Source organism: Lithobates pipiens, unplaced genomic scaffold, assembly GCF_037356315.1.
Source record: "Lithobates pipiens isolate NorthernLeopardFrog02 unplaced genomic scaffold, aLitPip1_a1.2 Scaffold_27, whole genome shotgun sequence".
NCBI classification, from domain to species: domain Eukaryota; kingdom Metazoa; phylum Chordata; class Amphibia; order Anura; family Ranidae; genus Lithobates; species Lithobates pipiens.
The window spans coordinates 23,796,016-23,817,325 of record NW_027507788.1 but is presented as its reverse complement, the minus strand read 5'-3'; the positions used below and the strand labels follow the sequence as shown (position 1 = coordinate 23,817,325).

Sequence of the window (21,310 nt, the reverse complement as noted above, 5' to 3'; positions counted from 1 at the left end):
CAAAACACACGGGGAAGGCAAAAGAGTAGCGGCTCAAGAAGAAGCTCAATAAGGTCTTGGAGTGGCCTAGCCAGTCTCCAGACCTTACACCCAAAACCCCTCCTGAGATGTGTGGAAACCTGCCTGCCAACTAAAAGAAACATCTGAGCTCTGTGATTGCCAACAAGGGTTTTGCCACCAAGTACTAAGTCATGTTTTGCGAAGGGGTCAAATACTTATTTCAATCATTAAAATGCAAAACAATTTATAACTTTTTTGAAATGTGTTTTTCTGGATTTTTTTTTCTTCTTGTTATTCTGTCTCTCACTGTTAAAATAAACCTACCATTAAAATTATAGACTGATATTTTTTTTGTCAGTGGGTAAATGTGCAAAATCCATAAGGGATCAAATATTTTTTTCCCTCACTGGGGTGCCAAGGTTCACTGGTCTAGAGGCAGACTTGTTGCAATTAGCAAAGCGGTTTATAGCATTTTCGCCTTTTAGCACTAGTGTCCTCAATTTGAATTTCAACCAGGACACTACCTGCATGGATAAAAAAGAGAGAAAACCATACGCCGCACTACAAAGAGAACCCAAGTATCGGACAATAAAAAACGGCTTCAGCTTGGTTCCATCCAGGCCACGTACCGACACGTTTCGTCCAATCCACAGGGTACAGACATGAAGGTATAAAACAAAGGCATCCTACTTGGAGGACAGGTGCCAGGGCCCATCTTAATGAAGCCTATCAGTCTGTTGTTGCTTCCTTTACTATCCATTTGCAGGGTGGTGAGACGAGCGAACCTGCTTGTCAAAGTAAAACTGCAACAGAGAAAGGTTAGACCCCTTCCCTTCTCATAGATGTTAGGCAGAGCTGTGTAAATCTCAAGACAGAAATACAAATCCTTTTGGCAAATAAAAGGTCTTGTATGTTTTCATCTGTGTGTTTAGCTGTTTGCTTGGAGTTCAGCTTTTAGGCTTCGTTCACACCTAGACAATTTGAATTGTAGGCGGAATTGCAACATTATTTTTTAATGGCATCCTAATATTTGCCCGAAATTTTAGAGTGACAAAACATGCTAAAATCGTAATAGGCTATGCCAAATGCTCCTTGCTCTGTGACAAAATTTGGCAAACTTCTTTGGATCCTTTTTTTTTTTTTTTTTTGGAGCGGAGGCAGGCCCATTCAAATGAATGGTGGCGCTCCAAACCCGCTCCACTAAAAAACACAAAAACGCTAAAAGTGTTGCTGCACTACGCTCAGGTATGAATGGAGCCTTAAGCTTCAAAAAAACGTGTTGTGCTTGTGGTGTCATTCATTGTTCATAAAACCCTGAACTTGTAAAAAAAACTTTAGAGTTTTGAGTTTGGAACCACTTTAACCACTTCCCGGTAGAAGGCCATCATATGACGTACTTGACCTGAAGTGATGATATCTGGATGATGCAGGTACAGGTATCATACAGATATCTTTGTTTTCAGCCATAGATTCCCTATCTTGTAAAAGCCACCCTAGTGGCTCATGAGCACCTGGATTGCTTTTATAGGTAGCAGGAAGGGACGTCTCCCTCTCGCCGCCATCCAGTGCCACTTTGGGCTCTCCTGTGCGATTAGGGACCCGGAGAATGGACCCAGTGCTGTTGCTGGATTGCCATAGAGCTTTCCGTGGACCTGATTGTCCCCGGCTATGTCATGACGTCACTTCCAGCGCTGGCAGATGTAAACGCTGCCAGTGTTATACCCTTGAAAGCAGAGATTGATGATGATTTTTTTTTTTTTTTTTTCTTATCTCATGCTTTCCAGGGTAGAGGCGATACCTGCTGTCTTATTGACCCCAGATGTCTACATAAAGAGGACCTGTCATGCCTTATTCCTATTAAAAGGGATGTTTACATTTCTCATAATAGGTATAAAAGTGCTAAAATAATTAGAGACAGTGTAAGAAAAAAAAATTATAATTTTTTTTAAGCGCCCCATGTCCCCTTGTGATCGCACGCAGAAGCAAACGCATACTTAAGTCACGCCTGCGAACGACATTCGGACTACACCTGTAAGGTATTGCCGCAAACGTTAACGCGAGAGCAATCATTTTGACCACCTCTAATCCTAAACTGGTAACCTGTAAACATTTTTAAAGCCATGCCTATGGAGATTTTTCATTGCCGCACCATTCCACGAGTTGATCCGGGGAAAATCCGATTGCCTCTCGGCGGATCCGGAAGGAATTTTTTCCCCTGCTTTAGCAAATTGGATCATGCTCTGCTGGGGTTTTTTGACTTCCTCTGGATCAACTGTGGGTATAGAATTGGGTATATGGGATGGTATGATAATAATAATATATATATTTTTTTTTTTTGTGGTTGAACTGGATGGACTTGTGTCTTTTTTTTTCAACCTGACTAACTATGTAACTATGAATGTGCGTAATTCTAAAGGGTGATATGTTTGGTATCTATTTACTCAGCGTAACATCATCCTTTATAGTTTAACTCAAAAATTGGGTTATCTATTGTTTTTCTTGCACTAAAATCCATTTAAGTGTATTTTTTTCCCCCAAATAATTGCATTAGAAAAATTGCTGCGCAAATACTGTGTGACATAAAAAATTGCAACGACCACCATTTCATTCTCTAATGTTTCTACTAAAACTCCTCTCTCTAGATCTAGATTGGGTATATATATATATATATATATATATATATATATACGGTGTATATATATATATATATATATATATATATATATATATATATATATATATATATATATATATATATAATGCTTGGGGATTCTAAATGAGGTTTTGGCTAAAAAATTATAATTTTCTTTACTAGGAGAGAAATGCCAGAATTGGCCTGGATGCGAAGTGGTTAAGGGATCAGTCAGTTTGCGAGAGTGAATAAAGCAAAATAAAGAGGAACATTTAAATGGTTTTAAAGTAAGTCTGCCAAATAATTATATAAGGTTGAATATTCAGAAACTTGTAGTGGAATAAAGATGTCTTTGTGCCTGTATTTGACACAAGGGCTACAGCTGTCATTCACCACCCCAGAATCGGCACGACTGGCACCAAACCGCAACAGTCTATCATACTGACTGCTGGATCTGGGCCCTAACTGTTACAGGACATAGGGTTTAAAACTAACTTAGAACTTGAAGAGCCCAGATTTTAAAGTGCATTTTTGATGCAATGGTAAGCCTTTAGGAACCCGATGCAATGGGCACCTAGACTACGGCTTGCAGCACTTTGACTTTGCACCATCAAACATAAAAATGACAGTGCATAAAGAGCTTCAATGTGGGGCCACTATTGTAAGTGCTTTTTATTTTTTTGAACCAGAACTCAAAAAGTGAAGATCTTATTATAGGTAACATCCAGGAAAATTTACTTTTTGCCTAAAACTCCTCCTAAAAAAAAAGCATCGACTTCCTGTGCCCAGGCAGTCCTCTGCCTACAACCTCATAGCTGTATATCTGCAATGTGCGATCACCTAAGCCAGGGTTGCTCAACCCATGGCCCACAATCACAAATAAGGGAAGTGCATGCCATGCTTTGGGATTGTGGGTTGGCAAGCCCAGATTGTGATCAATGGGTTGCCAGCCCACCATCCCAGAGCATCAGAGTGCATTGAGCCAGCACCTGCAGCGGAGGAAGCAAGTCGCTTAAGCCAATGCTTCCTATATATCGATTGCTCCTGTCCCAGGCAGAGTGCATTTTACCTGGGACTTTTCTAGCAGCCTAGAGAACGATGTAAGCAGAAGCTGGAAGTGGAAATGGTCAGTGGATTAAAGTGGTTGTATAGTAATTTTTTTTTTACTTTTACCTACAGGTAAGCCTATAGTAAGGCTTACCTGTAGGTTAAAAAAAAGTCCGGCAGACGCCTGACCCTGCCGAAAAAATATCTCCCGCGCGCATGCACGGGAGTGACGATATCACGGCTCCGCCCCACTCACAGCGCCGGAGCCGCGATACCCAGAAGACACACCGAGGGAACATGTCAGCTCCCTCGGCGTGGATCGGACCAGATGTTGGGGCCTCGTTCTAAGGTAAGTATTTCATAATGAGCTAGTATGCCTTTCCTTTGCAGGTCAAGAAAAAAAAAAACTTCAGCGGGTGTACTCCCGCTTTAAACATCACATACACTGCACTTTTCAATTGGGCATATTAGCACCTTTGAAAAAGGGTTATTAGGCTCCTTTCACACTGATCCGCAGGTGCAGCGCAGTGCACCTGCAGCTTTCCTGTGGGTTAGCTGCACTGAGCCATAGATTTCTATTATATCCTGCTGGTTTGGTGTGTTTTTCAGAGCACACCAAAACTCCTAAAGTGCACCACAGCCGCAAGATGTATTAGAAGTTTATGGCTCAGTGCAGCTAACCCGCAGAAAAGCTGCAGGTGTACTGCTTCACCCACGGTGCAGGTAAACTGCAGCACATCAGTGTGAAAGCAGCCTTATCAAGGGGCTTTTAGGACAGTAAGGGCTCATTTACATTTGCGGTTTGGAGGGTAGTAAAACCAAATTGTTCATTGAGGCCCAGGACCGGTTATCAAATAATTTAAAGTGGTTCTGAACGGTCAAGGTCTTTATGCAGGAAGGTAAAAAAAACAACTTTCTCTGTGCAGCAGAGTGCCGGGGGACTAGGAGCGCCAGCAGGGGACCCTAGAAGAGGAGGATCGGGGCTGCTCTGTGCAAAACCATTGCACAGAGCACGGAAGTAAAACATGTTTGTTATTAAATCTTTGGATTTTTTGCAGGGGGCTCAGTGTACTATGCAGGGCAGTATACTCTGCAGGGAGCTGTGGAAAGTTTTTTCCTTGAAAGTTCCCTCTTAAAGTTAAGGTGCGTGTTACATGCCAATAAATACAGTACTTATTTTACTCACTGAACTGCAACTCAATTTATAACATTTGTATCATGTTTTTTTCTGAATTTTTTGGTTGACATTTTGTTTATACCATTTAAAATACATCTATGATAAAAATGATAGACCCTTCATTTCTTTGTAAGTGGGCAAGCTAACAAAATCTGTAGGGGATCAAATAATTATTTTCCTCATTGTATGTATAGACTTCTTTCCTTTTACAGGATAGATACAATAGGTGTGATTTTAGTTGGGTTATGGCCAGAATTACACTTTAACCACTTCCCGACCAGCGCACGACGATGTACGTCGACAGAATGGCACGGGCAGGCATATTGGCGTACAGGTACGTCCAATATTCAATATTCAATGCTGCCCTGCCATCGGGAGCGCGCCGCCGGCGGCCCGCTCCCGCGCTGGTCGGGACCCCCGTGAGTCCGGTCGCGGGACCCGCGGACTCGATCGCCGCGGGCATCCCCGCGATCGTCTCACGGAGCGGCCGAATGGAGGAAATGCTGTGTAAACAACATTTCTCCATTCTGCCTAGCAACTAGTGACGCTGATCTCTGCTCCATGTGATTGGAGCAGAGATCAGTGTTCACTAAATGAAAGCCCAACCCCCCACAGTTAGTAACACACCCCTAGGAACACTTAACCCCTACACTGCCACCCACTGGTTAACCCTTTCACTGCCAGTGTCATTTACACAGGAATCACTGCATTTATATAGCAGTGATTACTGTATAAATGACAATGGTCCCAAAAATGTGTCAAAAATGTCCGATGGATCCCCCACAATGTTGCAGTCACAATAAAAATCGCTGATCACCGCTATTACTAGTAAAAAAAAAAATAATAAAAAATTATTAATAAAAATGCTATAAAACCATCCCTATTTTGTAAACGCTATAACTTTTGCGCAAACCAATCAATAATCGCTTATTGCGATTTTTTTTTAACCAAAAATATGTAGAAGAATACGTATCGGCCTAAACTGAGGGAAAAAAATGTTTTTTTATATATTTTTGGGGGATATTTATTATAACAAAAATTAAAAAATAATGTGTTTTTTTCAAAATTGTCGCTCTATTTTTGTTTATAGCGCAAAAAAAAACGCAGGGGTGATCAAATACCACCAAAAGAAAGCTCTATTTGTGGGAAAAAAAGGACGTCAATTTTGTTTGGGAGCCACGTCGCACGACCGCGCAATTGTCAGTTAAAGCGACGCAGTGCCGAATCGCAAAAAGTGGTCTGGTCTTTGACCAGCAAAATGGTCCGGTCTTCAAGTGGTTAATAGCCAGAGATTCAGGGAAGAATACATTTGATTCTTCTATTTATACAATACTTGCTTATCCTGGAGTTCAGCTTTAAAGTGGGGTGCCCCCTAAAAAAAAAAAAAAAAAAAAAAAATTTAAAGTCAGCAGCTACAAATACTGCAGCTGCTGACTTTTAATAATTGGACACTTACCTGTCCCAAGGTCCAGGGATGCAGGGGAACGAAGCCCCCCCTCGTTCCCTGCTCCGCTCGCGGCGCCGGCATTCTTACTGTGGGCACCCGGCTGTGGCTTCACAGCCGGGCACCCACTGCGCATGTGTGATCAGCGCCGCGCGCTGTGATACGCCACACAGTCATCTGGGACACGTGACAGGTCCCAGATGACTGCGCGGTGCCGAGAGGAAGTGATGTCCCCAGCCCGGACAATGAAGGAGGCAGACTACGAAGGACCCCCTAGCAACAGGCATTTAGAGGTGAGTAAAACATTATTTTTTTTTTTTATTTTTTTTTATACATTTATTTTTTTTATTTTTTTATGAATTTTAAGCAAATTTGTTTATTTTTTTTGGTGGCAACACCACTTTAATTTAATATAATTGAGCAGACTTGCTTATAAAAATATTTATTTTTGCCCTTTATTTAGCTTTATTTGCCTAATTCAATCCTAACACTTTAGGTAGGTGTCGGGGCTCAGATGTCTCTTGATGTTGGATAGGGATTGCCTTGTCAACGTACTTAGTTACCTTGTGAAAGAAGACAGAATATAATCGCCTCCTGGTCTGTTTTGTTGAAGCACCCCTGCTTTACCTTTCCCTGCTTGTGTTCCATACATCTGACTGTGTGGATTAGCTGCTCCCCTACTCAATGTGATGGTTTCACCCACAGGCTCCTATGTCACTGTAGGGCATACCTGTCGGCGGGAGTAACTACAGTGTGTGGCAGGGGGAGACACCTGATTGGTTGAATATTTGCAGCAGGCAGGGAGCAGCGAAAACACGACAATTCAGTAATTGAGCTGCCAGAAAGGTGATAGATTTTCTTTTCTATTTTGGGTATGCTTTGATATACAAAGTGATCTGTGCTGAATGGATCACTTTAAGACCCCTTTCACACCAGGGTGTTTTGCAGGCGCTATAGCGTTAGAAATAGCGCCTGCAATCCGCCCTAAAGAAGCTGCACCATTGTATGGGCTTTCACACTACAGCCGTGCGCTGGCAGGACATCAGAAAAAAGTCCTGCCAGCAGCTTCTTTGGAGCGGTGAAGGTGCGGTGTGTTTACCGCTCCTCCACCGCTGTTCCCCATTGAAATCAATGGGGCAGCGCTGTAATACCGCTGGCAAAACGCCGCTATTGCGGTGTATTGCTGGCGGCTTTAACCCTTTTGTGGCCGTTAGCGGGGGGTAAAAGCGCCCCGCTAGCGCCCGAAATTCGCCGCAAATCCGGCGGTAAAACGCAGCTAAAAATAGCGGCGTTTTACCGTCGACGCAATGGGCGGTGTGGTGTGAAAGGGGTCTAAGAGGAATGGATACAACTATGGGGGCTCTGAGAGTTGTCCCTGTTGGACATTTTCAGTAGTTTGTGGAGTTTACAGGGTAGCAGCTGTGAAAACTCATCTGAATGCTGCAGGCCAGCATAATAATCTTACAGTGGAACTAAACTCTTTCAATCAACATTTTTATTCATTTTAATGTTAGCATTAGTAAATAGATAGGAAGGTATAGTTTTTTGTTTTAAACTTTATTTATTTTTTAAATTTTTTTTTTTTTTAGTTGCTTTCTGATTTCTGGCCTAGGCGAAAATGATGTTGTACATCTCAGGAGTCCTCATGGGCATCTTTTTCTTTCATCTGGAGGAGAGGTTTTCTGGTTCCCGCTGCTGTTAATCAAAGTCAGTTAGCCAATCAGGAGAGAAGAATGGGTGGGGCCGAACCACAGCTCTGTGTCTGAATGGAACATGGAGCTGCAGCTCAGGTGTCCCCATAGCAAGCTGCTTGCTGTGGGGGCACTAGACAGGAGGGAGGGGCCAGGAGCGCTGAAAAGGGACCTGAGAAGAGGAGACTGGTTGGCTTTTGGCAGCATTGGAAGCTGTCAATCACAGCCAGTGAGCCAATCGGGAGATGGAGGGGGCAGGCAGATTTGTGGCTCTGTGTATAAATGGACACCCCGTGGGTCGGGAGCGCGCCTGCTTGGGTACCTTCTGTGGGGGAACCCCGTGGGAGGGAGGAGCCAGTAGTGCCAGCGTGGGGCAATTAATGGCACCCCAAGCATGACCTTCGATTGCAGCACGTTTCCGAAACATATGGCAAAACACAGGGGGGATTGCCGCTTAAAGCGGGAGTCCGCCGGGACTCCGCGTTTTTTTTTTTTTTTTTTTTAAAGCCAGCAGCTACAAATACTGCAGCTTCTGACTTTTAAAATAGTGACACTTACCTGTCCAGCACGCCCGCGATGTCGGCACCCGAAGCCGATCTTTAGATCGTCACTCGGGTTCTGCCGCTGCAATCTTGGGTATGGGAATCAGGAAATGGAGCCTTTCGGCTTCATTTCCCGGTTCCCTACTGCGCATGCGCGAGTTCCGCTGCGCAATAAGGACGGTCCCCGCTGCCTCTGGGATCTGTGTGTTTCCCAGCAGGCAGCGGGGCACTTGCAGAAGGGGGCGGGCACTTGCGGAAAGGGGCGTAATCTACGCCCCTTTCCGCAGAGAGCTATCCTGGAAGTGGGTGCAGTTACCTGGATTATCCAGGTAACTGCACCCCCCTCCCCCCTGAAAGGTGCCAATTGTGGCGCCGGAGGGGGGGAGGGTTCCGATGAGCGGAAGGTCCATTTTAGGGTGGACCTCCGCTTTAAATATAAATGTAATGATAAGCTGTGTTATAGGAAGACCCGGCTAACTAGGCAACATCAACTGTTACTGATTGCAGGTTTACTGTGGAGGTTAAATAGAAAAATAGGGTTATTGGCCAATGCAACACGTCAGATGTTCGTATTTAATGTGCGATGGGGAGCAGAACGTGGAATTTGGTTGGTATAGGCAACAACATTTTAGTTCTTTGCTACAGCCAGAAATGTGCCTTTTTGCTTTCTGTGTGTGTTCATTTTGCAGATATTTTTCTCTCGGCCTGGCTGTTGTGTGTATGTGGGTGTGCGGGTACATGTCCCTATTTGCATATTTCTAAAAAGAGATGTCTGAACGTGTCCCCTCAGGCATATGTGTCCTAACGTGTCCTCTTGAGTATATTTACTCAGTGCATATGTCCGTGGGCGTCCATTGCTTAAATGTTAATGGTTGTAAGGAATCAAACACTTAAACATTGAGAGATTCAATTTACAGCTAAGGGAAGGCTAAGGCTTCTGTGCAGAGATGGCAAAGGACCTGGGGGTCCTAGTAGATGATGGGCTCAGCAATGCCATGCAATGCCAAGCTGCTGCTAACAAAGCAAACAGAATATTGGCATTAAAAAGGGGATTAATTCCAGAGATAAAATGATAATTCTCCCACTCTACAAGACTCTGGTCCGGCCGCACCTGGAGTATGCTGTCCAGTTCTGGGCACCAGTCCTCAGGATGGATGAGCTGGAAATGGAGCGAGTACAGAGAAGGGCAACAAAGCTAATAAAGGGTCTGCAGGATATTGGTTATGAAGAAAGGTTGCGAGCACTGAACTGGAGAAAAGAAGCTTGAGAGTGGATGTAAATTCAATGTATAAATACCGGACTGGTGACCCCACAATAGGGATACATTTTTTTTTGCAGAAGGGAGTTTAACAAGACTCGTGGCCACTCATTAAAATTAAAAGACAAGAGGTTTAACCTTAAACAACGTAGAGGGTTCTTTACTGTAAGAGCAGCAAAGATGTGAAATTCCCTTCCACAGGCAGTGGTAATGAGCAGCTCTCCTCTTTGCCCCCTCCTGGCTCTCTGGAGTGCTGAGCTGTGTTGGGGCAGGGAGCGACTGTCTCAGGCTATCAGCGGCTTTCTGAGAGGCTGAGACAGGTGTCATTCTAGGCTCCTGGCAAATCCAGACTTTATTATTGGGATGATGCGGTGCAAATTGCACTCCTGTGATCCATAGGAGAAGTCCAGCCTGACCTCATTTTAAGATTAAAAAAAAAAAACCTTCTGTGTGTAGCAGCCTCCCCTGCACCCCCTAATTACTTACCTGAGCCCCATCTCTCTCTGACAATGTCCACGAGTGTCTTAGCCGTCCGGGGGTTCTCCTCCTGATTGGCTGAGACACAGCAGTGGCGCCATTGGTTCCCACAGCTCTCAAAGTCAGTTAGCCAGTCAGAAGAGAGAGGGGGCGGGGCCCGGTCAGGGCTATGTGTTTGAATGGACACACAGAGCTGTGACTCGGCTCGGGTGCCTCCATAGCAAGCTGCTTGCTGTGGGGGCACTCAACAGGAGGGAGGGGCCAGGAGCAGCGAAGAGGTACCTTAGAAAAGGAGGATCCGGGCTGCTCTGTGCAAAACCAACTGCACATAGGAGGCCAGTATAACATTGGTTGTAAACCTATACATATACCAACTAAAGTGACGAGCCTCAGGTGATAACAAGAGATGAAACAAATCCTCCCACATAAGTTGTACCATTTTATCTGCAGCTCTCTCTACAGCTGTTCAAAGCACAGAATTTACATAGCATTTTTCAGCTCCAAAAGGCACATCATAGAGGAGGGAGCTGAGTGTAATATGACACCTGAGTGGAGGGAAGGACACACCCCCTATATAAAATCTCCAAGGGGAACATGCAAAGCTGAGGCAGTCCATCACCATCTGCTGTGTGCTGGGGGTGGGGTGAGGCCATGGTGTGTCCTTATAGACTGTCAAGTGATTATGCAGATGGCATTTGAATGACAGAGGAGACAGAAATGACAAGGTAGGGAAGAGGAGTATAAAAGGGTCCAGGGTGGGCTTGTTAGAGGCTGTCAACTTTGCATGTTTAGGGCAAAGAGTCTCTATAGCCTCGATTCCCAATAGGAGCAAAGAATATATCGGGGCAAGGGGTGGGCAGAAGGGGTGGCTGCGGTATCATGTGAGGTGTGGGGGTGCTGCAGTGAGATTGGAGGGAGGAGATTTGTGTTGAAAGGGTGGATTTGATGGGCAACAGGGGGGGGTTAGGATGGTTCTAGGAGGCAAAATGGGGGGGGGGGGGAGTGCTAAGAGTGAGGATTTAGGGGGGGATTTGTGTTGGTAGGGAGATGGGGGGAACTTGTGCTATTTAGAGTGTGGGGGGGGGGGTCATGTGTACTTGGAGGGGAAATCTTAGGCACAGAGGATTTATGCTAGAAGTGTTTTTTTTTTTTGGGGGGGAGGCGCATTTGTGCTGGGGGGATTTGGAGGATGGGAGCAAAGCTTTGTGCTGGGGGGGGGGATTTCAGCAGGGGGGCATATTTGAGCTTAGGGGGTAAGCATGCAGATTAGTGCTCGGTTTTTTTTTTTTTTTTGGGGGGGGGTGGGGGGATTTTTGCTGACACATAATACTGATACATCGTTTGACATGTTCGCCTTGGGCTGTAGATGATCTTGTCCCAGCCCTGCATGTACAACACACTGCAGTACATTGTATACCCCCCAACTTTTAGAGATGGGAATGAGGGACACCTATCAGCAAAAGTATGCAGGCATAGGACACACCCCTTGCCACACTCCCTTAAAGGAGAATTGTACAAAAAATACAAGGTTGGTTCAACCCAAAGGTGCTTTTTTTTTTTTTTTTACCACTACTCTTCCTTTTTATATTGTTTTTTAGAATTGACAAATGCAGCACTTTAGAAATCAAATGAAAGGTTTAGCGCTGTAAAACACTTTTTCATAGATAAAAAGTGCATTTTATATACATCTATATCGATCAGACCAAAATGAGGGACAAATGAGGAGGAATGAGGGACAGAGGGACATTGCTCCAAATCAGGGACAGTTGGGAGCTATGTACATTGGGGTAAACCCCCTCCAGGTGCTTCTATTAGTTTTAGTTCTATTAATTTTATGGGTGCATGTTCAGTTGCAACTATCCTTTGGGCACCTGGTCCCCAGGTGTTGGATGATGGCACTGTTCCTATTGCCTCTAGCGATCACTGTCTTTCTTGTCCTTCTTCAGTATTGTACTGCAGGCATTGAGAAAAAAATCTGGTTGCTATAAGCAACAAAAACTGTATTTTTTTTTTTTTTTTACAGAATGCACTGCGTGATTTTCTTCCCGAGATGTAACAGAAGATTAGAGTGTTACTTGCTAGAATTGGATAGTGCGTGGGTTGTGAGACTCTACCAGGCGTCTTCAGTAATGTAGCCCACAATGCAATAATAAGCCATAGTGTATTGGATTTCAGATCACTTTATGAGGTCATTACTGCTTAGTTGTTATTGGTCACAGCGCTGGGCACATTATCATATGCTTTGTGCCCTCTTATTAATAAAGTAGGTTTCAGCCAGGGAAACTTCTGAGGAGCAGAATTTTCCCCTTAGAAAACCACAAACAGCTCTTTGAAAAATGCCAATGTGTCCAAATCTCAGAGATGCTTGGCTTTATCTGCCCTTGGTGCAGTTCCAAAGCAGCCACTACTCAGAGATGCTTGGCTTTATCTGCCCTTGGTGCAGTTCCAAAGCAGCCACTACTCAGAGATGCTTGGCTTTCTTATCTGCCCTTGGTGCAATTCCAAAGCAGCCACTACTTAGAGATGCTTGGCTTTCTTATCTGCCCTTGGTGCAGTTCCAAAACAGCCACTACTCAGAGATGCTTGGCTTTCTTATCTGCCTTTGGTGCAGTTCCAAAGCAGCCACTACTCAGAAATGCTTGGCTTTCTTATCTGCCCTTGGTGCAGTTCCAAAGCAGCCACTACTCAGAGATGCTTGGCTTTCTTTTCTGCCTTTGGTGCAGTTCCAAAGCAGCCACTACTCAGAAATGCTTGGCTTTCTTATCTGCCCTTGGTGCAGTTCCAAAGCAGCCACTACTCAGAGATGCTTGGCTTTCTTATCTGCCCTTGGTGCAGTTCCAAAACAGCCACTACTCAGAGATGCTTGGCTTTCTTATCTGCCCTTAGTGCAGTTCCAAAGCAGCCACTACTCAGAGATGCTTGGCTTTCTTATCTGCCTTTGGTGCAGTTCCAAAGCAGCCACTACTCAGAGATGCTTGGCTTTCTTATCTGCCCTTGGTGCAGTTCCAATGCAGCCACTACTCAGAGATGCTTGGCTTTCTTATCTGCCCTTGGTGCAGTTCCAAAGCAGCCACTACTTAGAGATGCTTGGCTTTCTTATCTGCCCTTGGTGCAGTTCCAAAGCAGCCACTACTCCGAGATGCTTGGCTTTCTTTAGCTGCCCTTGGAAGCCATGGCTTTAGGTGTCTAAGGCCAGGCTGTATCTGTGTGACACCACTGGTTTTCTAGAGGAGGTCACTGACATCGAAGGAAAACCACTGCAAACAAGCCTACACTGTGGCTGTCTCTCTGGGAATAGGTATGATCCAAATGACGCTCATTAGCGCTCCCCATGTGTGATCAACAGAAATAGTTGACTGTACTCCGATAACCTAAGCGGTAGCAAAACATTATTATTTCTAACTGGTCACAAAGGGTCTACCCAGATCCTCTTCCCATTGACACATTTCATCCAAGTAGGGCTTAATCAGAGTTCTCCACCATTAAACCCTATTCAGGTGAAATGTGTTGTAGTGAGGAGGGTTTCCAGTTGTGGGCAATGATGCCAAAGTAGTGGTGGTAGCCTCAGAGCTACTTAGTGGGGTTTATAAAACAATTGATTATGAAGGCTCTGAGAAGGAATATTCCTTGTGGATCCAAAGTGTTGGAGGTGGGAAAAAGTCAGGGGAGGACTGGAAACCTTTGGCAGCGGCAGCAAACACAACCAACAAGCCTTTTTTTGGCAGGGCAGATTTCTCTGGGTTAAAGAACGTATGCAGGGCGCCACAGTGACTGGTGGCCATTGCGAAAGGCAGGGGTTCCCAAAGAACCTGTTCTACTTTTCTTACCTTTTGAAAAATATAAGTTCTACCTGAGTGGAGACACCAGAAGTTCCTGCTGTTACCTTTATTAACCAGAAAGGTTCTTCTGTGCCCTTCTCTGATTTTTTTTTCACCTTACCAATGCTTTGCCGTGCCACAACTTCATGAGTAAGTGTCACCACCAGCCTGTCCCTATCCAGTGGGAGTGCCATAACTCACTTCTGGCCACTGAGGCAGTCCCATTAGACCAAGGGTCTCCAAAATTTCTACGCAAAGGGGAAGTTTATTGTCCTTCAGACAGTGTCTGGACTGGACTTTGGTCCCCCAGGAGTAGAAAATGCCCCAGCATCAGTCGGAGTAAACAGTGCCTCCAACTTGGTGGTCAGTGCGAGTGAATAAAAAAGTCATAGCACCTCTGGGCGGTAGGAGCAGGAATAGTGCCCCGTCACTGTGTACTGAAGGCATAGTGGCTCATTGTTGGTGTCATTTGGAAGAATATTGCCCCATTGTTTGTGTCATTGGAAGGAAGACCGCCCCATCGTGGGTATCATTGGGAGGAATAGCGCCCCATTGTTGGTGTCATTGGGGAGAATAATGCCCCATTGTTGGTTTCATGGGGGGCGAATAATGCCCCATTGTTGGCGTCATTGGGGGGGAATAGTGCCCCACTGTTGGTGTCATTGGGGGGTATATTGCCCCATTGCTGGTGTCTGTGAAAGGAATGGTTCCCCTGAGGGCCAAATAAAGGCAAGCAGAGAGCAATTAGACAGTGGGATGGTGGATGATTGGACTTGGCCATAAAGTCGGAGGAACTTGGGATCCAGTAACAAATTGGGGCTAAATATCAAAGGAATAAAGAAGCTTTTTGGTGTAATAAAGGTAGATGCAGATTTCTTGTGGGAAGCAATAAGAAACCTTTCCAGCGTAACACAGACTGACATACCTAAATAAATTCCAAGAGATGAGGAGTAGTGAAAACTTTGATGAAGTGGGAAGGGTAAAAGCCCTTGAAGCATGTTGGCTTCGTGACTTAAAGTGGTTGTAAACGTAAAAGGTTTCTTTATCTTAATGCATTCTTTGCATTAAAGCGGAGGTCCACCCTAAAATGGACCTTCCGCTCATCGGAATCCTCCCCCCCTCCGGCGCCACAATTGGCACCTTTCAGGGGGGAGGGGGGTGCAGTTACCTGGATAATCCAGGTAACTGCACCCACTTCCGGGCTAGCTCTCTGCGGAAAGGGGAGTAGATTACGCCCCTTTCCGCAAGTGCCCGCCCCCTTTCGCAAGTGCCCCGCTGCCTGCTGGGAAACACATAGATCCCAGAGGCAGCGGGGACCGTCCTCATTGCGCAGCGCGGCTCGCGCATGCGCAGTAGGGAACCGGGAAATGAAGCCGAAAGGCTCCATTTCCTGATTCCTATACCCAAGATGGCGGCGGCAGCACTCGAGTGACGATCTAGAGATCGGCTTCGGGTGCCGACATCGCGGGCGCGCTGGACAGGTAAGTGTCACTATTTTAAAAGTCAGCAGCTGCAGTATTTGTAGCTGCTGACTTTAAAAAAAAAAAAAAACGCGGAGTCCCGGCGGACTCCCGCTTTAAGATAAAAAATCTTCTGTGTGTAGCAGCCCCTCCTAATACTTACTTGAGCCTCGGCTGCCCAGGACTCTTCCTACTGATTGGCTGAGACACAGCCACGGCCACGGCACCATTGGTCCCACTGCTTCCAATCAAAGACAGTTAGCCAATCAGGGGGAAGTGGGAGTGGGGGCGGGGCCGAACCATGGCTCTGTGTCTGTATGGACACACACAGCCGCGTCTCAACTGCCCCCATAGCGAGCTGCTTGCTGTGGGTGTACTCAACAGGAGGGAGGGGCAGGAAGATGGGGGCTGCTCTGTGCAAAACCAACTGCACAGAGCAAGTATAACATGTTGGTTACTCTTAAAGAAAAAAAAACCCAAGACTTTAGTACCACTTTAAAGCCGAGTTCCAGGCAAACAGCTAATTACACAGGCACAATACATATAAGGGAGCTGTTTTAGCTGTCTATGCAGTCCTGAGATTTACACAGTTCTGCCACACAGTACAGCCCTGCCTTTCAGGGGAGGAGACCCAATGTTTTTCTGTTGCAAGTATGGAGCACTCGCATGTCTTATCCCTCCCCCATATTGTGACTGGACAGTGAAAGGGGAAGCAGCTGACTGATGAGCTCATCTCTCTGTCACTCTGCTCCCTTCTTCTATCCTCTTTTTTTGTTTGCTGTCATTTAAAAGATACAAGTCATATCTGCCTAATACCTAACTTGGCCCACTATGGTCCAGGTAACCGTTTCTTGTTATGTTACGCATTACGCGTTTATACGCCGTCTCTTCACATGCCTGTCTGATGTTGCCCCTGTGTGGGCAAACCATGGCTTGCTATGATTCTTAAAACTTCAATAAAAATATTGAAACAGAAAAGACACAAGTCACGATAAAAGTTCCAACTGACTGGGACATACCGGCACATACATTTGCCTTTTCCCCTATTACACAGAAAAGCTTATTTACCCCGATTTATTTTAGTTTCACTTTGTTACTGGATCCTGATTTCCTCTGATTTTATGCATCAGCCCCATCAACTGCCATTCCATTGTCTATTGCAGGAGTGGTCAGTTGTCCTGATTTCCTGATATGGGTGGCCCCCGACATCACCAAAGGACAGCACATACAATTCAGTGAATATTCATTATCAGAGACAGCAGACACACAACGGGATGTAGTCAAAGATTATAGGCATGATACAAGAGACGGTAAGAGACTGCAGACATGACACAAGAGATTGTAAGAGACTATGGATATAATACAAGAGCTGGTCAGAGACGGCAGATTTGATACAAGAGATGGTCAGAGAGTGCAGAAACATTACAAGAGATGGCTGGAGACTAGAGATATAATACGAGATGGTCAGAGACTGCAGACAAGATAGAAGAGATGATCAGAGCCTGTAGACAAGATAGAAGAGATGATCAGAGACTGTAGACAAGATAGAAGAGATGGCCAGAGACTGCAGACAAGATAAAAGAGATGGTCAGAGACTGCAGACAAGATAGAAGAGATGGTCAGAGACTGCAGACAAGATAGAAGAGATGGTCAGAGACTGTAGACATGATAGAAGAGATGGCCAGAGACTGTAGACATGATAGAAGAGATGGCCAGAGACTGTAGACATAATAGAAGAGATGGCCAGAGACTGTAGACAAGATAGAAGAGATGGTCAGAGACTGCAGACAAGATAGAAGAGATGGTCAGAGACTGCAGACAAGATAGAAGAGATGGTCAGAGACTGCAGACAAGATAGAAGAGATGGTCAGAGACTGCAGACAAGATAGAAGAGATGGTCAGAGACTGCAGACAAGATAGAAGAGATGGTCAGAGACTGCAGACAAGATAAAAGAGATGGTCAGAGACTGCAGACAAGATAGAAGAGATGGTCGGAGATTGCAGACATGATATAAGAGATGGTCAGAGACTGCAGACATAATATAAGAGATGGACGGAGATTTCATATTTGATACAAAAGATGGTTGGAGATTGCATATTTGATACAAGAGATGGTCAGAGACTGCAGACAAGATAAAAGAGATGGTCAGAGACTGCAGACAAGATAGAAGAGATGGACGGAGATTGCAGACATGATATAAGAGATGGTCAGAGACTGCAGACATAATATAAGAGATGGTCGGAGATTGCAGACATGATATAAGAGATGGTCAGAGACTGCAGACATAATATAAGAGATGGACGGAGATTTCATATTTGATACAAAAGATGGTTGGAGATTGCATATTTGATACAAGAGATGGTCAGAGACTGCAGACAAGATAAAAGAGATGGTCAGAGACTGCAGACAAGATAGAAGAGATGGACGGAGATTGCAGACATGATATAAGAGATGGTCAGAGACTGCAGACATAATATAAGAGATGGTCGGAGATTGCAGACATGATATAAGAGATGGTCAGAGACTGCAGACATGATATAAGAGATGGTCGGAGATTGCAGACATGATATAAGAGATGGTCGGAGATTGCAGACATGATATAAGAGATGGTCAGAGCTTGCAGACATGATATAAGAGATGGTCAGAGCTTGCAGATTTGATACAAGAGATGGTCAGAGATTGCAGATTTGATACAAGAGATGGTCAGAGATTGCAGATTTGATACAAGAGATGGTCAGAGATTGCAGATTTGATACAAGAGATGGTCAGAGATTGCAGATTTGATACAAGAGATGGTCGGAGCTTGCAGATTTGATACAAGAGATGGTCGGAGATTGCAGATTTGATACAAGAGATGGTCAGAGATTGCAGATTTGATACAAGAGATGGTCAGAGATTGCAGACACAATACTAGTTGTTGGAGAGTGTGAACATGCTTCAGGAGACCGTCATATACTGGAGACATAGTACATGCAGCTGCTAGAAATCTCTACTATAACAGTGCAATGGTGAAACACAGATAATTATCTGCAGGGGTCCCGAGGGCCACCCAAAAATGCCAAAGGCTGCATGCGGCCCCTGGACTGCAGGTTGGGCTCCAAGGGTTATGGGACTGCCTTAGTGGCTGGGTGGGAGGTATGGTTCTCCCACTGGACAGGGACTGGCAGTTGGTGGCGCTTAGTCATAAAGTCATGGAACGGCTGAGCACCGATATAGTGAAACTAAATCAGAGAGGGGCACAGAAGAGCCTTTCTGGCTAATAAAGGTAATGGCAGGGACGGCACGGACAGAACTTTACTGTGTATTTTCAAAGTGTAAAAAAGGATGCTGGAGAGAAACAAGTTTCCTACCTCCCATGTAGCTGTCAGCAAACCCCATACCAAAGAGCGGTCACACATACAGCAGTTCACTTATTAAAGGAACATGCGCCTGCCCAGTCTGCCAGCTGCTGGATTACTGTTACAGTGTAGTATAAAACTCACTCTGGGTTCAGCCTACTGTTTGCATTGTCTAGGCAAACAGCCTGATCACCTGACTCTATGTCGTCCTCTACTAGAGATCCAGAGGTTTAAATAGCAGGCACGAATGCACCGATTTTACACAGCTAATTACTCAGCAATGTTAACGCCAAATTAAGAATATAAAAGGCGTTTTCTATGTTGTTTCAGCTTGCACTACAACACTGCGATCACATGCTCCACATGTGACCAATGCGCTTTTTAATATGCAGTATCAGTGACTGCGTTCCACCTCAACGCCAGTTCTTATTTTTGCTCTCTAGCCAACACCGGTCAGCATTGCAGGTACGTTTTGCCCACCGATGCCATAAGCGGGAGGCTGCAGGGGGGGTAGTAATGTAGTCCTCCCTGTAGGTTTTTTTTTTTTTTTTATCTGAAGCACCAAGCTATGGAGACACACAGCTGCCAGTCAGTCGTCTTTACAGTCTTAATAAGCCATTTTCAGCAAAGCGTCACGCGTGTGCCGCCACCAGCGCCGAAGCCAAGGTGGCCATCTTTCATTGTCCACCTTTCCTGTAGGCAGGTATATATATGTGTCTCCGTGCATGAAATACATGTGTGCAAGTGCGATCGGTGATGTGTCGGGGCATGTCGCTGCGTATGATATTGCAGAGCATGTTACTGGTAACACATGCACCCTGTCATACGTGCCGTTCTGCTTTCATAACAATCCAGCCTTTTAACCGCTGCGCTGCCGCCACTGCTGGCAGTCGTATCGTGCATTTCCACCTTGCTTGGCATGTACTAGGATCCGGGGGAGGGGAGCCTATCTCTGTGTGCTAACATGTCTGCACTTGTCCTTCTCGCACCATGTCTCTGTTCTCATTGGTGGGTGTAGATGTCTGGATATCTATTTATAGTGGGTGCTGATGAAGGAAACGATTACACCTTGTTAAAGGGGAATCCCGTTTAATTCCGTGATTGCTATAAACATAGGTGCCCGAGCCACCGCAGTGTCACACATATAATCCTGCTTATCAGTGTTACTCATTTATATAGCGCTGACGTTTATGGTGTAGTGTTTGACAGAGAACATTGAACCATTCATCTCAATCCCTTCCCCCCCAAAGGAGCTTACACTCTATTGTCCCTGCCACAGTCATACATTTGCACACTGCAGGGACAGTTTTGCTGCACCAGAGATGACAGTTGCCCGATCTAGCCAAAGGGGGGAGGGGGGGGGGATAAAAAACGATCAGGCAAGTTGGAAAATGGGCACCAATCTCCAAGCCCCTTCCCCTCCATAGAAGCTTGGTGGAGAAGACCGCATCCTTGGAAGGACTCGAATCGCTGTCGTTCTAGTCACTGTGTTGCCAGTATGTGGGTTTAAGTGGACCTGTACTGTAAATGCAAGCTAAAGCTTTAGTAATGATAGTTCTCCATTGCACATATAATGGAGATCCGCAGCTCTGAAATACATTTCCAGGAAAAAAAGGTACTCCGGGATGTCTGCTGCAGCCGGTCATGTGACCAATATTGGTTATATGGTCTTTGCCAAAGGGGCTAAGGGGATGGTGTTTGTGCAGAGCTGACCAATCCGCGGCTCTGCCTGAATGTTAATCACAACAGGTATGCCAGTAGGTAGGGCAATTTCCCCCTTAGAGTGATGTCACACACTGGTCTGATCTGACATGCAATACTCTTCTTAATACAAAAGCGGTGCGTCTTTTCTGCTCAGCTCTAAGGGATCAGAATTCCAATGAATGGAGATAGCTTTCCTCCTGTCACAAAAGCATAGGGAGAGCGATCAGCTTCCGTAGGTCCTTCCTCTGAGATATATATATATATATATATATATATATATATATATATATATATATATATATATAATATTTTTTTTTTATTATTATTAATATATATATATATATATATATATATATATATATATATATATATATATTTTTTTTTATTATTATTATATATATATAGTTTTTTTATTATTATTATATATATATATATATATTTTATTATTATTATTATATATATATATAGTTTTTTTATTATTATTATTATATATATATAGTTTTTTTATTATTATTATTATATATATATATAGTTTTTTTATTATTATTATATATATATATATATATATATTTTATTATTATTATTATTATATATATATAGTTTTTTTATTATTATTATATATATATATAGTTATTTATTATTTATATATATATATATATATATATATATATATATATATATATATTTTTTTTATTATATATATATATATATATATATATAT

General features: G+C 44.3%; 1 protein-coding gene across 9 annotated transcripts in view; it reads left to right on the top strand.

Annotated features, from left to right (window-relative positions):
- Window positions 1-21,310, top strand: part of CIC (capicua transcriptional repressor) — a 240,222-nt gene that overhangs the window by 44,267 nt on the left and 174,645 nt on the right. For 4 of the 9 annotated variants that reach the window (XM_077456624.1, XM_077456625.1, XM_077456628.1 and 1 more), the window contains exon 1: window positions 2,827-2,919. The exons of 3 other annotated variants lie outside the window; for them this stretch is intronic. In XM_077456624.1, the coding sequence (XP_077312750.1) occupies window positions 2,909-2,919 (11 nt within the window). In that variant the 5' untranslated portion in view covers window positions 2,827-2,908. Of the gene's footprint in view, window positions 1-2,825; window positions 2,920-21,310 lie in introns of those variants that run through there. 2 more of the 9 variants (XM_077456633.1, XM_077456627.1) reach the window with 1 other exon arrangement.